Genomic DNA, 14,117 nt, shown 5'->3' on the forward strand with positions numbered 1-14,117 from the left:
CGGTCGCGTTTCTTGGGGGGCACTGGGGAGGGACTTGGGGGGACCCCGCGGTGGGGCTGTGACTGGGGGGCAGACCTGACCCCGGGATGGATCGGGAATGGGGACCCCCGTGTGTCCCCAAGTGTCACCGCGCTCTGGGGGCCTTGGGAGGCAGCTGAACCCCGACACGGCACACAGCGAACCCCAAAAAGGGCGCTGAGACCCCCTGAGCCCCCCAGAACCTCCAAACCCCATAGAAAAACAGCCCCGAAAAATAGCCCCGCGAAAATGAGCCAATGGGAGAAGGCGCTGAGCGATTCTGATCCAATCCGAGCTCGCGGCGCTGATGACTCTCCAGTTCCCAGGCAGACCCGCAGCGCCCAGCGCTCCCCACCCCAACCCCACCTGCGCCCCCCCCTCGCCCCCAGCGCTTCCCGCCAGCCCAGTTTGGGGAGGGGGCGCGTGGGGGGCGCCCAGGCCTGGCCCGGAGCCCAGCGCTGCCCCAGCCCGACCTGCCCCGGCTCCATCCCGGCTCCTCCCGCGGCATGCGACGGCGTGGGGAAAAGGGGGGGAAAGGGTGGGCGCTGGGCTTGGGGGGAGGAGAAGAAGGGATGGAGGAGGAGGAGGAGGGATGAGGAAGGAGCGGCAGAAAGGCCGGAGATCCGAGCAGGAGGAGGCGGGAGGAGGAAGGAGGAGGAGCCGCGGGAGGAGGAAGGAGGAGAGAGGAAGAGGAGGAACAGGAAGAGGTTGGAGAGAGGAAGAGGAGGAGCAGCAGAAGCAGCGCGGAGCTCTTTGTCTGCGGCAGCCCCGGGAGCATCGGCGCCCCGCACGCCGCAGGTGAGGGGGAGGAGGAAGTCGCCCCAAATGTCTCGGGGCTCCCCGAGCGGCGTTTTTTCTGGGCGGGTGTTTGGAGCTCGCAGCTTCCGGGATTGAGCCCCAAATCTCGTTCAGGGTCGCTGGGAGGGTTTGATTGTGCGGGGGGAACGTTTGGATGTGGCGGAAGGGCAAAGCGGAGGCGCCAGTGGGGCTTTGGGGGATATTTTGGGGGCTGCAGGTGGGCACGGCCCGGTGTCGGGGTGGGAGGGGGACATGGGGCATGGGGTCCGGCCGGGAGAGCGGTGGAGGGGAAGGGCGGGAGCCCCGGAGTGGGGTGAGCGGAGAGGGGCGATGGCGGAGCTGGGGGAGCCCCGGCAGGCTGGAGAGGGGGGAGCGTGGCTAAGGGGGAAGCCTGGGATCCCTGGAAGCACGGAGCAGAGAATGAGGGGAGAAGGGACCCCTGGGACCCCCAAAGCCCCCGGATCATCCCTAAGCGGGACCCTGGAAAATAGGGAAGCCCAGGAGCCACGGGAGCCCCATGAGTGCAGGGAAGGGAGAGCCTGAGGAGGCCAAAGTGAAAAGAGCAGAGAGGGGGAAATGCTGGGAGGGTTTTGAGGTGAATGGTGGTGGTTTGTGGTTTCTATGGACACAAACCCCTGGGAGACTTGCAGAGCTGGAGCTGGGCAGGAGGAACCCCCAGGGCAAGGCGCTGAGCCCTTGTTTTTCCCCCAAAGCAGGATTTGTCATTGCCAAGGCGTGGCCGGATGGAGGAGGAGGAAAAGGCCCGAAGATGCAGCCGGAGCTCGGAGCTGGGGGAGAAGGCTGAGGGCAGAGAGAAGCCCCACAAGTGTGGGGAATGTGGGAAAAGGTTCAGGTGGAGATCTGATCTTATCCGGCACCAGAGGATCCACAGTGGGGAAAAGCCCTATGAGTGTAGGGAGTGTGGGAAGAGCTTCAGCCACAGCTCCAGCCTGATCATGCACCAGAGGATCCACACTGGGGAAAAGCCTCACAAGTGTGAGGATTGTGGGAAAAGCTTCAGGCGGAGATCTCACCTGATCGTGCACCAGAGGATCCACACAGGGGAAAAGCCCTACGACTGTGGGAAGTGTGGGAAGAGCTTCAGCCGGATGTGCACCCTGATGCAGCACCAGGTGATCCACACTGGGGAAAAGCCCTACGATTGCACGGAATGTGGGAAGAGCTTCAGCCACAGCTCTGCCCTGATCCAGCACAAGAAGATCCACACCGGTGAGAGGCCGTATGAGTGTCCCATGTGTGGGAAGAAGTTCCAGACCAGCTCCAGTCTCCTCGTCCATGAGCGCATTCACACCCAGGAGAGGCCCTTCCGCTGCCCTGACTGTGGGAAGGGCTTCAAGCAAAACGGCAACCTTGTCATGCACCGGCGCATCCACACTGGGGAAAAGCCCTATGAGTGTGGGGAGTGTGGGAAGAGCTTCTCCAGAAGCTCTCACTTGACTCAGCACCAACGGAGGCACCAGTGAGGGAAGCCCTGCGAGTGTCCCGAGTGCAGGAAGAGCTTCATTGCTGCTCCAACTCCATCCGTTGTGGGAAGATCTGCAGTGGATGATCTCCAGTGATCCCCGTTGGGCAGAATCCTGGTGACCCCCATTCCAGGTGATCCCCGTCGGGTGGGGGAATGTGTTTTAAATGGCCAAATTTTTACTTCTTCTCCTGCTCTGAGTTTGTTAGCAATAAATTCAATTCACATATGCAATTTCCAGCCTGTTTTGTGCACAAAGGTGTTGGATGAGGCATCTCTTAGCCAGGTCCTTCTATCAGCTCAGGAAGCTTTGGTTCAATTTTCTCTCCCCATGGCGGCTGTGCAGGGCAGTGAGAGAGCAGCTCTGCTGGGTGCCTGGCATGGGGCCAGCATCACCCCACTGCAATGTGCCATGGCCTCGTGTGGCCCTGTGCTCTGGAGCCAGCGCTGCTGTTGCTTTTTCCTTGCTGATGGTTTTCTCTTTTGCAGGAAAGGCTTGTGAAGTGCCCCCGCTGTCCCTGGCGTCCCCTGGGCGCCGGCAGCCGCGTCCCTTGGCCTGCTCCCCCTGGGCCGTTGCAGGGCGGCTGGCGGAGGCGGGGAGCTGCCGTGGGGGCCGTGGGGCTGCCCCGGGGGCTGCGTGCCGAGGCGGGGCCGGGAGGTGCGGAGAACTTGGTCGCTGTTTGCAGAGCAATGGCGCCTTGGGCCCGGGCCCGTTGCAGGGCTGTTCCTCATGTGCGGCTTTGGCCTCGGCCAGCCCGGGGGGCACTGAGAGCGTGGGGCTTGGGCTGTGCGCTGTGCAGAGCCCGCGCCTCGCTGCCCTTGGCTGGCTGTGCTGTCACTCGGGATTGTCCCAGCGCCATTGCTGCTCGGTGCCAGCGAGCGGGGACAAGGCCGGCGCTGGTGTCGCCCCAGGCAGGCAGGCAGGCAGGCAGGGCTTTAGTGGGGCAGCAGCGGCGCCATGGTGGGAGCGTGTGTGCGGCCCGGGAGCGGCGGCAGCGGGCGGAGCCCGGGGAGGCGGCGGCGGAGCTCGGAGAGGCTGTCCCAGCGCAGGTGGGAGCCGCGCGGCCTTGTGCCGGGGCTCGGGGCTCGCTGCGGGCGGATGGAGGGGATGCAGGGGGCGGCAGGGGGGCTGTGGCGGCTTCCTTCTCCCGTCTCCCTCCCTCCCTCCCTCCCTGGCTGTGCCGCCGTGTTGCCGCTGGCCTGTCATAATGTTAGAGTAAAACAGCAGCGATTCCAGAGCACTGCTGCTTTTGAGAGTGAAACTCCTGACATTTCATGAGTGGTAAATCTGACCCCAAACAAAACCTCAAATATTCAGGAGATGACAAAATTCACAGTGATAGCAATTAAAGATGAAATCACCTGCCAGGGAGGGGGAGGATTGCTTTGGGATTCAGTTCTTCAACCTTCATTAGGAAGATTGGGAGCAAATCCAAGTGCATTTTGTGGAAGGATGGACTTTGGGATCCTCGGGTGAAACCCAGGACACCTCCCAGCTCTTTTTCCTGGCAAGAGCAGAGAAATTGTGAAGAGAACCAGAAGTTTCTGCCCCTGGGAAATGGAAAATTGGGATTTTTGGTAGGCACAGGAGCTGTTTATTCCAAATTAAACACCCTGCAAGGGGAATGAAGTGGTGATTTTGTCACAACTGTCAGTGAAATTAGTGCCTTTTCCATCTAATTGAATTCAAACTGGGGAAATGATGGCAAATTAATGAATTTTTGCACCTGCCCAGCACTCCAGAATGTCATTATTAGGAGGAAATTTACTGGAAAAAGGTTTGAAATTCTCTGATGTTAAAGTTCTGGATTTTGAAATTCCCTAGGTTAAATTCAACTGAGAAGGAGACAAACTGTGAGGGAGTTGCAGACTTGCCTTGGCATGTTCAGGGCATGGGTCAGGAATTATTGATTATGATCTGGAGTTTTGAAATTACCCATAAAGATTTTCTTGTTTTGGCTAATCATACTTGGGCTGTGCTCCAAAAACAAAAGGAAACACTGGTAATTCTGGCTCTGGGCTTGGCAGGTCCCAGGGATCTTTTGAATTATTCACTTCTGAGAGCCAAAATCTTTCCCAAGGTGTTCCACCACAATTCCCAGTGGCTCAGGGAGGAGTCACTGCCAATTTTCCTGAACAGATCAGTGATGTGAGCCAAGGATGGCCCAGCTGCTAGTGAGGAGTCACAGCCATGGAGCTGCTAAATCAGGATCCCAAAATTCACTGTGGGACAGAGCCTGAGCTCTGTGGGACACAGGTGGGACAGAAGGGTTTGGGACACCAGAGGAGCCACTGACTAAGCTCAGTCCTGTTGTACAGTGGGACAGGAAATCACCTTTGAAATTCAAAATCCTGCTGTGCTTCTGTTGGGCTCCGAAATCAGAAACACTCCAAACAATCACAAGAAGTTTATTCTAGCCCGGCTATGTTTAAAGGCAAGCCTGACTGAGAACCCAGACTGGAAACAACACAGAAAGAAGTAACTTGTTTTTGTCAACAGAAGATGCATTGCAGGATTTGCACTGACCACCCTGAATGAGGTTATTTAATCTAATGCTCTGCTCTGCCATGAGTTGTTTCAGCACAGAAGGACTAAATGGTTGCTTTAACATGGACATTGCAACTGAGGGAAAGAAAAGTAAAGATCTGCAGGGATTGTAAGTGTGGTTTGCCTTAGTGCACTCTGAGCAGAGAGAGCTTTGTTATCAGCAGAGTTCATGTTGATCTAAGACTACAGGAAGAGCAAAACCAGCTGAAGTTTCCGTTCTGCACTGCAGAGCACAGCAGAGAGCCAAACAGGATGAAAATGATGAAATTACTTGGCTCCCAGGGCCAAAAACAGCCGCAGAGAGGAGGAGCACACATTTTTGTTTCACAGATCACTCTGCCAGTTATTAAACCACCATTCGACATGGTGCCAGAGATTGTCAGTGAACTGTGAAAAGTGTTAAATTCCAGACAGGTTCTGAGACAGGGATTTGCTCCAAAATGAAGAAGGAATAACTTTGTATCTGCAATTGGATACATTTTAAAAAGTGGTATTGGGTATATTGTAATCGACACGTTTCAAGTGATGTTAGATACATTGTAATTGAAGATGGTTATATTGTAATTGAACTTGGATACACTGTAATTGCAACATCTGTCTGCTCTGGGTGTGTCATCATCCCACGGCAGAGTCCCTGTGACACTTTGTGCTGGGACTGCTCCAAAAAGACACAGAATCACACAAAAAGCGGAGACTTGATCAAGAACAGACAATAGAAATTTTCAGTTCCCCTAAAGGTGCTGGATAGAGCTTAAAGATTAGCGAGCAGAGAGATAAAAGGGGATAAAGGTGTGCAAACAGGATGATAAACATAGATGAAATCAGGGCAGGAACAGAGAAAGAGAATTACAGTGAGGTTGGGCAAGTTATGCAACGAGAAGCAATTTCGAGGAAAGCTGAGCTTTCCTCAAAACATCAGTGAGTGCAATCACCAGAAACTCCTTTAGATGTCCCTCCAGGACCACAAAAGGACTCTGAGCAAGAGGTGGATGGATGGAAAGGAGCACGAGGAAAGGTTTATGAATTAGCCAGGAAGTGTTTAGTAATGAATATGTGTGATCCGCGTGGAACAAATACCCCATTCGGAAGTTTTACCCCACACACTAGATTAAAGAAGAGATCCTCGGGGTTTGTTCAGCACTGATAAAGAACGGCTGCTTTCAAATGCTTCAAATTAGAAGCATTGCTAGAAAGCTCATTTTCTGGCTGATTTTGGTATCATGGTCACAGAGAGGAATCCCTGTCCTGCTCCAGCCTGGGGTCTCTCCCAGGGGACACAACCTCTCAGAAAAGGCTGCTCAGCCGAGGATCCCCACAGGCCCAAAAATCCCGAGGTTCTGCGGGGACTTCCCACCGCCTCTCTCACGCATCTCCTGCTCCACCCTCTGGGCTCCTGCCGGGGCTGCAGGGAGCTCTCTGCTCCATCCCGGACTCACCCACAGCGGTTCCCTGGCCTCCTGCCCGGCCCGGGACTTTCCGGAGCCATTGCGAACAGACATTTGGAAGGAAGATCCGCGGAGCGCCGCTTCCCTCAGGGAAACTCCGCCTACCGTGCAAAGCCCGCCACTCGCTCCCATTGGCTGATTTTCCCGCCATAAACCCGACGCTAGATCTCATTGGCTGATTCGCCGATTAGAAAGCCCGCCCTAGCTTCGATTGGCTGATTCTGCCGCCACTCCTCGTTCTCGAGCTCTGATTGGTCAGAGAGGCTCTGAGGGACGATCTCCCTCAGCCCCACATCGCTTTGATTTCCCCCAAAAAGCCAAAATTTCCCCAAACCCCTTGGGCTGAGCGGAGGAACGGACAGCGTTTGGGCAGAAAACTCCCGAATCGTTGTTCCCCAGGCTGGGAAGGACAAACAGAACCCAACTGATTTGGGAGCTCCAGCAGCTCCTCTCTGCCGGCCCAGCTGAAGGCCTCGCTGGCTGCTGGAGGCTGCACGGGCAGACTGGGAGCACTGGGAGCACTGGGAAGAGGCTCTGGCTCGGCTGAAGCCCCCGGGGCAGGGGCAGCAGGGCAAGGGACAGGGCTGCAGGTGCTGAGGGGACACGAGGGACAGCACGGCCTTGATTAGCATTTCTTACAAAAGTAATAAAGTAATGAAGGAAATAACAACAACAACATTTACACTATAAATACTGATGGAGGTCGCACAAGGACCTCTCAGCGAATGCTCTGAGTTGGAAGGGACCCACAAGGACGCAGTCCAACCCTTAAGGGAATGGCCCCTCTGGGGTCAAATCATGACTTTGGTATTATCAGAACCTTACCCCAGCCAAGGTCATAAGGCAGCAAAGGTTTCACAGCTGAATCCACAGGGACATACAAATATATATGTACCTGGTTAGTAAACATACAGAGTGCAAGAGAAACATGACTTTTGTGAAGCTTTCAGAATTACAAAAGAACCCCCAGGCTCAGCCCAGGCAGCCACACATCTGTTTTCTCATCATCTCCTCTTCCTGCAGGTTCATCTCCTGCAGAACAGGCAGTGATGTGACCCTGAGGATCAGTGCAAGGCAGACACTGCAGCTGAGGAAGGAAATCCCCATGCTGGGGGGATGAGGTGAAGCTGAGACTGCCCAGCACAGAAAATATCCTTCCTCCATTCCCCATTAGAGGTGGGTTTGGGCTCTGCTGCAGATACACTGCATCTCATTTGAACAGATTGCACTCCTGAGATAATTCTCAGCCAGGTGCACACACCCTGCATTGCCCAGCACAGGAACCCTGCAGGGAGGAGCAGAGACATTGCTGGAACCTCAGGGGAACACATTGTGCCCCTGTGCCCCCAAAGCTCTGCCTGTGCCCCCCAGGACTCAGGAGGAGCTGAAGCTGCTGCCATCCACCCACTGCAGCCGCTGGCCCTGCCTGTGCAGCCCGAGCCAGTAATCAACATTCCTGCTGAGGCGGAACAGGAACTCCTGGCAAGGAGAGAGGAGCAAACAATGGACTCCTAGCCCAGGAGCACCCCAGGGTCCCCTTGGCCTTCCCAAAGCCCCCAAACCCCTCACTCACCATTTCCTTGTCAGTGAGCACAGCCAGGGAAGCCTCGAGCTCGGAGCACCGAGCCTTAGCCTGATCCCAGGAGAGACGATGCCTCGAGAGGAAGTAGCAGATCCCGTTGTGCCCAACCCAGCCATGGGGACAGGCCAGCAGCACCCGAGCTGCAGGGTTAACTGGAGTAACTGGAGTCTCTCTGTGTATTCTCCCTGCAGAGGGAAATGGAGAAGAATGTCTGAGGATTCTCCCCTCAGGCAGCAGTGAGCCAGCAGTGCCCCGAGGGGTTGGGCTGAGGCTGCTGCTCCTCCCTTACCTGACACAGCAGCCAAGGACACCCCCAGAGCCACAACCAGGGCTAGGAGCACAACCAGCACCACGATAAACTTGAGGTGGGATCTGATCCTCTGGCCTGGAGCTGGAAAGAGCAGTTCGTCGTGAGGATGGAGCTGTCCTGAGCAGGCTCAGCCCTCACATCTCCCACCCGACGCCCAGGGAACAGACGAGGGACCCTCAGCCTGTGTGCCACTCACTGAGCTGGCAGCAGGAGAGACACGGGCTGGGGACACAGCCAGGAACAAGGGACACAGCCAGGGACAGGGGACACAGACAGGGACAAGGGACACAGACAGGGACAGGGGACAGCTACGGCTGAAGTGCCCAGCCACAGGCATGTCAGTCCCAGCAGAGCACCAGGTCTCTTCCAGAGCCCTGGACACAGCCACACCCTGCCAGCCCTGTGCTCCTGGACTGACACTGTCCCCTTCCTAGAGTCCAACCGTGAGGGTTCTTTTGAGTTCATTCCTGGTTGCTGAAGTGCTGTGGACTTCCAGCAGATCCTTCACACTCCAGTCACACGGGGTCGTGTGTCCCCCCAGCCCTGCTGTCACTCTGACCCCGCCCGGCTGTTCCCCGTGCTCCCAATAAAGCTTCCCAGTTGGCTCCGGTCGCGTTTCTTGGGGGGCACTGGGGACGGACTTGGGGGGACCCCGCGGTGGGGCTGTGATTGGGGGGCAGACCTGACCCCGGGATGGATCGAGAATGGGGACCCCCGTGTGTCCTCAAGTGTCACTCCGCTCTGGGGGCCTTGGGAGGCAGCTGAACCCCGACACGGCACACAGCGATCCCCAAAAAAGGCGCTGAGACCCCCCTGAGCCCCCCAGAACCTCCAAACCCCATAGAAAAATAGCCCCGAAAAACAGCCCCGCGAAAATGAGCCAATGGGAGAAGGCGCTGAGCGATTCTGATCCAATCCGAGCTCGCGGCGCTGATGACTCTCCAGTTCCCAGGCAGACCCGCAGCGCCCAGCGCTCCCCACCCCAACCCCACCTGCGCCCCCCCCTCGCCCCCAGCGCTTCCCGCCAGCCCAATTTGGGCAGGGGGCGCGTGGGGGGCGCCCAGGCCTGGCCCGGAGCCCAGCGCTGCCCCAGCCCGACCTGCCCCGGCTCCATCCCGGCTCCTCCCGCGGCATGCGACGGCGTGGGGAAAAGGGGGGGAAAGGGTGGGCGCTGGGCTTGGGGGGAGGAGGAGAAGGGATGGAGGAGGAGGAGGAGGGATGAGGAACGAGCGGGAGAAAGGCCGGAGATCCGAGCGGGAGGAGGCGGGAGGAGGAAGGAGGAGGAGCCGCGGGAGGAGGAAGGAGGAGAGAGGAAGAGGAGGAACAGGAAGAGGTTGGAGAGAGGAAGAGGAGGAGCAGCAGAAGCAGCGCGGAGCTCTTTGTCTGCCGCGGCCCCGGGAGCATCGGCGCCCCGCGCGCCGCAGGTGAGGGGGAGGAGGAAGTCGCCCCAAATGTCTCGGGGGTCCCCGAGCGGCGTTTTTTCTGGGCGGGTGTTTGGAGCTCGCAGCTTCCGGGATTGAGCCCCAAATCTCGTTCAGGGTCGCTGGGAGGGTTTGATTGTGCGGGGGGAACGTTTGGATGTGGCGGAAGGGCAAAGCTGAGGCGCCAGTGGGGCTTTGGGGGATATTTTGGGGGATATTTTGGGGGCTGCAGGTGGGCACGGCCCGGTGTCGGGGTGGGAGGGGGACATGGGGCATGGGGTCCGGCCGGGAGAGCGGTGGAGGGAAAGGGCGGGAGCCCCGGAGTGGGGTGAGCGGAGAGGGGCGATGGCGGAGCTGGGGGAGCCCCGGCAGGCTGGAGAGGGGGGAGCGTGGCTAAGGGGGAAGCCTGGGATCCCTGGAAGCGCGGAGCAGAGAATGAGGGGAGAAGGGACCCCTGGGAGCCCCAAAGCCCCCGGATCATCCCTAGGCGGGACCCTGGAAAATAGGGAAGCCCGGGAGGCACGGGAGCCCCATGAGTGCAGGGAAGGGAGACCCTGAGGAGGCCAAAGTGCAAAGAGCAGAGAGGGGGAAATGCTGTGAGGGTTTTGAGGTGAATGGTGGTGGTTTGGGGTTTTTATGGACACAAACCCCTGGGAGAGTTGCAGAGCTGGAGCTGGGCAGGAGGAACCCCCAGGGCAAGGCGCTGAGCCCTTGTTTTTGCCCCAAAGCAGGATTTGTCATTGCCAAGGCGTGGCCGGATGGAGGAGGAGGAAAAGGCCCGGAGATGCAGCCGGAGCTCGGAGCTGGGGGAGAAGCCTGAGGGCAGAGAGAAGCCCCACAAGTGTGGGGAATGTGGGAAAAGCTTCAGGTGGAGATCTGATCTTATCCGGCACCAGAGGATCCACACTGGGGAAAAGCCCTATGAGTGTGGGGAGTGTGGGAAGAGCTTCAGCCGGATGTCACACCTGATGCAGCACCAGGTGATCCACACTGGGGAAAAGCCCTATGATTGCACTGACTGTGGGAAGAGCTTCAGCCACAGCTCCGCCCTGATCAAGCACCAGAGGATCCACACTGGGGAAAAGCCCTATGAGTGTGGGAAGTGTGGGAAAAGCTTCAGGCACAGATCTTACCTGCTGCAGCACCAGGTGATCCACACTGGGGAAAAGCCCTATGATTGCCAGGAATGTGGGAAGAGCTTCAGGAGCAACTCCAACCTGATGCAGCACAAAAGGATCCACACTGGGGAGAGGCCCTATGAGTGTCCCACGTGTGGGAAGAGGTTTCAAACCACCTCCAATCTCCTCATCCATGAGCGCATTCACACCCAGGAGAGGCCCTTCCGCTGCCCTGACTGTGGGAAGGGCTTCAAGCGAAACTGCAACCTCATCACCCACCGGCGCATCCACACTGGGGAAAAGCCTTACGAGTGTGACGAGTGTGGGAAGAGCTTCTCAGTCATGTCTAACTTTACTCAGCACCAACGGAGGCACCAGTGAGGGAAGCCCTGTGAGTGTCCCAAGTGCAGGAAGAGCTTCATTGCTGCTCCAACTCCATCCCCAGTGGGAAGATCTGCAGTGGATGATCCCCAGTGACCCCAGCTGTGCAGAGCCCTGGTGATCCGTGCTGCTGGTGATCCATGTGGCAAAGACACCTGGCTGGTGGCTCCACACCCTCCTGGCTCCCCGTGGGCACCTGGATGAAGGCAGGGCCAGGAATGTCCATGGGAATTCCTGGGGACATCAGAAATCCCCTGGGGAGAGCGGATTTGTTGACTTTCCACCCCAGAAAATCTCTCCTTTTGTGTTCAGTTATATCATCTCTTGGCATGAGGCAACACTGGATGGCCTTGGAGGTATTTTGCAGCCTCAGGGATTCCATGATTCTGATTTTCTCTCACCCAAGGGCATCTTCCACAACTAAATGGTTCTGGGTTGGGGCAAAGACCAAGATTTTGGGGTGGAAACGTCCAAAAATGTTCTTCCCTTCTACCCAACCACATGGATCCTCAGTGGGCACAGACATGTAAATCCTTTTCTTTCGGGTTTGGTCTTGTTTTCATTTCAATCCTTCAAAACACCTGAATTTGGGGTAAAAATGAAGATATTGAGGTGTGACATGGGTGAGACATTGGGGTCACAGCTGTTATGATCCAAACATTAAGGTTCTTTGGAAATACCTCTGCCCGAATTAAGGTGCAAACGAGACCACATGCCAGTCAGTAGTGTAGGTTTTATTTGATAGTAAATATGAGAGAAAGAGGGAGGAAAAGAGAGGAAAAGAGAAGTAGGAAAAGAGGTGAGGGGGACAGAAAGAGGGAGAAAGAAAACATCACCATCCGTGGATCCCAACGATGTCACATTGATCTTCTCCAGCTGCTCTTCTCAGTGGTGGTTTTCCCCCCAAAAAGCACAGAGTGCCAAGGGTTAATATACACTCAGGCCAGGTGACAATGTCCAGCATGTCCCCCCGGGGCAGGGGACAGTCTCTAGCAGCAGACTCTGCTTGCATCACCTGCACTGCTGTGGTGCAAGGCCTGGCATTTGGGGGTCTGTGATGGATTGTGACTCCCCTCAGCTCCTCTCACGTCAAAGTCCCGATTTGATGTCGAACTGCTCCAGCAGCGTGCGGTGGAGATTTTTGGGGGTTCTGTGCCGTTTTGAGGGATTTTTGTGTCCTTCCTGGGATTTCTGGGTGATTTTTGGGGGGTTCTGGGTCACCTCTTGGGGTTTCTGTCTCACTTTTGGGTGTTTGTCATGTAATTTTTGGGTTGTTTTTAATCATTTTGGGGGTTTCTGTGTCATTTTTAGGGTCTTAAGTGTCACTTTTGGGGATTCCTGTGTCGTTTTTTGGGGTTTCTTTGTTGTTTTTTGGGATTCTGTGTCACTTTTTGGGATTTCTCTTCCATTTTTGGGGTTTTCTCTGCCATTTTTGGGGTCTCACTGTCCCACTGGAGGTTTCCCATCGTCACTTTTTGAGTCTCCATGTCACTTTTTGGGGTTTCTGTGTCACTTTTAGGGTTTTTTTTCTGCAATTTTTGGGGTTTCAGTGTAGTTTTTTGGGGTTTCTGTGTCACTTTTTGGTGGGGTTGGGGGTTCCACAGCTGGGCAGTTTGTGTAAACCTGGCTTCTGCTGATGCCTGATGGGTTTTTGTCCTTTTTCATTGTACTTTTATACTCTTTTTATATCCTTTTTACCCTTTCCCATTCCTGTACCTTTTACTCTCTGTATCTCAGCCCCACATGTTTATAACCCTTGTGCTCCAGCCTCGTTCAGAATTCTTTGGAGAAGACGAAACAATCTCCACAATTTCAAGAGCATGAGGCACCAGCCTTGAAAGAGCTTTATCACTGGGACATGTTTCTGTAAACTAATTTGTAACTTTTTTGGGGGGGGAGGTAATTTGAATAAGGGGGCAATTACTTCATTTGTTAGGTTTCTCATTGGGGAATTTTAGATAGGGATGTTAATCAGTGAAGTCCATAAATTGCAAACCCGTGATATTGTCGCTCTCTTTCCGTCGTGGTGCTCCTGGGATCCTATTAAACCAAGGGAATACCCTTTTCCTACACTGCGGGGTCTGTGCTCAATCTTTCCCAGCATTTTAGGCATCACAGTGAGCTGTGCTCTGCCCCCACCCCAAACTCAGCCAGGGATGATTCTCAGAGCAGCTGGTGGCTTTGGATTTGTGTGTGCATTCCTTTCCCTCAGCCTGAGATGAGTGAACAATAGGTTTCCCTTTATGGGATCTCAGCAGTTTGACTCTCAGTCCAAAGTCCCAGTCAGGTATCCTCAGGGAGGATTTTTGATTGTAGCTTCTTTGTACACTTTTTGTTATAATGAGCAAAACTTTGTATCGATGTTTGAGGCGTGAAATATTTCAGTGTCTGATAACAGCCAGGGTGGGTCGATGTTTGAGGCATGAAATATTTCAGTGTCTGATAACAGCCATGGTGGGACACTGGGGACACAGCCAGGGTGGGACATTGGGGACACAGCCATGGTGGGACATTGGGGACACAGCCATGGTGGGACATTGGGGACACAGACAGGGTGGGACACTGGGGACACAGACAGGGAGGGCAAAGGCAGGCAGAGCTTTCCCCGTCCAAAACTGCACCCAAAAATCCCCAAATTCAGGAATTTCTCCCAGAAAAAAGCTGTCAGGAGCTTCCTGAATGGAGGGAAAGGGGCGATGGGACATTTAAAAGAGTTGAATTGGGTTTGACACCCCTGGTATTGGGTTTGGTCCTCCTGGAACTGGATTGGATTGACTGGGAATTGGGTTGGATTTACCTGGAATTTGGTTTGATCCACCTGGAACTGGATTTGGTTTACCTGGAATGGGGTTTTCTCGACCTGGAATTGGGTTTGACCCCCCTGGAATTTGTTTTGACTCACCTGGAGCTGGGTTGGATCAATCTGGAATTCAGTTTGATTTACCTGGAATTGGGTTGGATTTACATTGGATTTACCCGTAAAGATTTTGTTGTTTGGGCTGATTATACTCGG

The 14,117-nt window shown here is 55.4% G+C and overlaps 1 protein-coding gene across 1 annotated transcript; it reads left to right on the forward strand.

Moving 5' to 3' along the window:
• The first annotated feature begins 10 nt into the window (after nucleotides 1–10).
• Nucleotides 11–12,255, forward strand: LOC146420117 (uncharacterized). The gene is made up of 4 exons (XM_085048626.1): nucleotides 11–816; nucleotides 1,533–2,290; nucleotides 8,700–8,708; nucleotides 10,432–12,255. Exons 1-4 carry the CDS (start codon nucleotides 268–270, stop codon nucleotides 11,102–11,104), a joined length of 1,989 nt encoding a protein of 662 aa, XP_084904752.1. The 5' UTR covers nucleotides 11–267; the 3' UTR covers nucleotides 11,105–12,255.
• Nucleotides 12,256–14,117: the final 1,862 nt, after the last annotated feature.

Source organism: Lichenostomus cassidix, unplaced genomic scaffold (assembly GCF_008360975.1).
Source record: "Lichenostomus cassidix isolate B80296 unplaced genomic scaffold, HeHo_3.0 HiC_scaffold_71, whole genome shotgun sequence".
NCBI classification, from domain to species: domain Eukaryota; kingdom Metazoa; phylum Chordata; class Aves; order Passeriformes; family Meliphagidae; genus Lichenostomus; species Lichenostomus cassidix.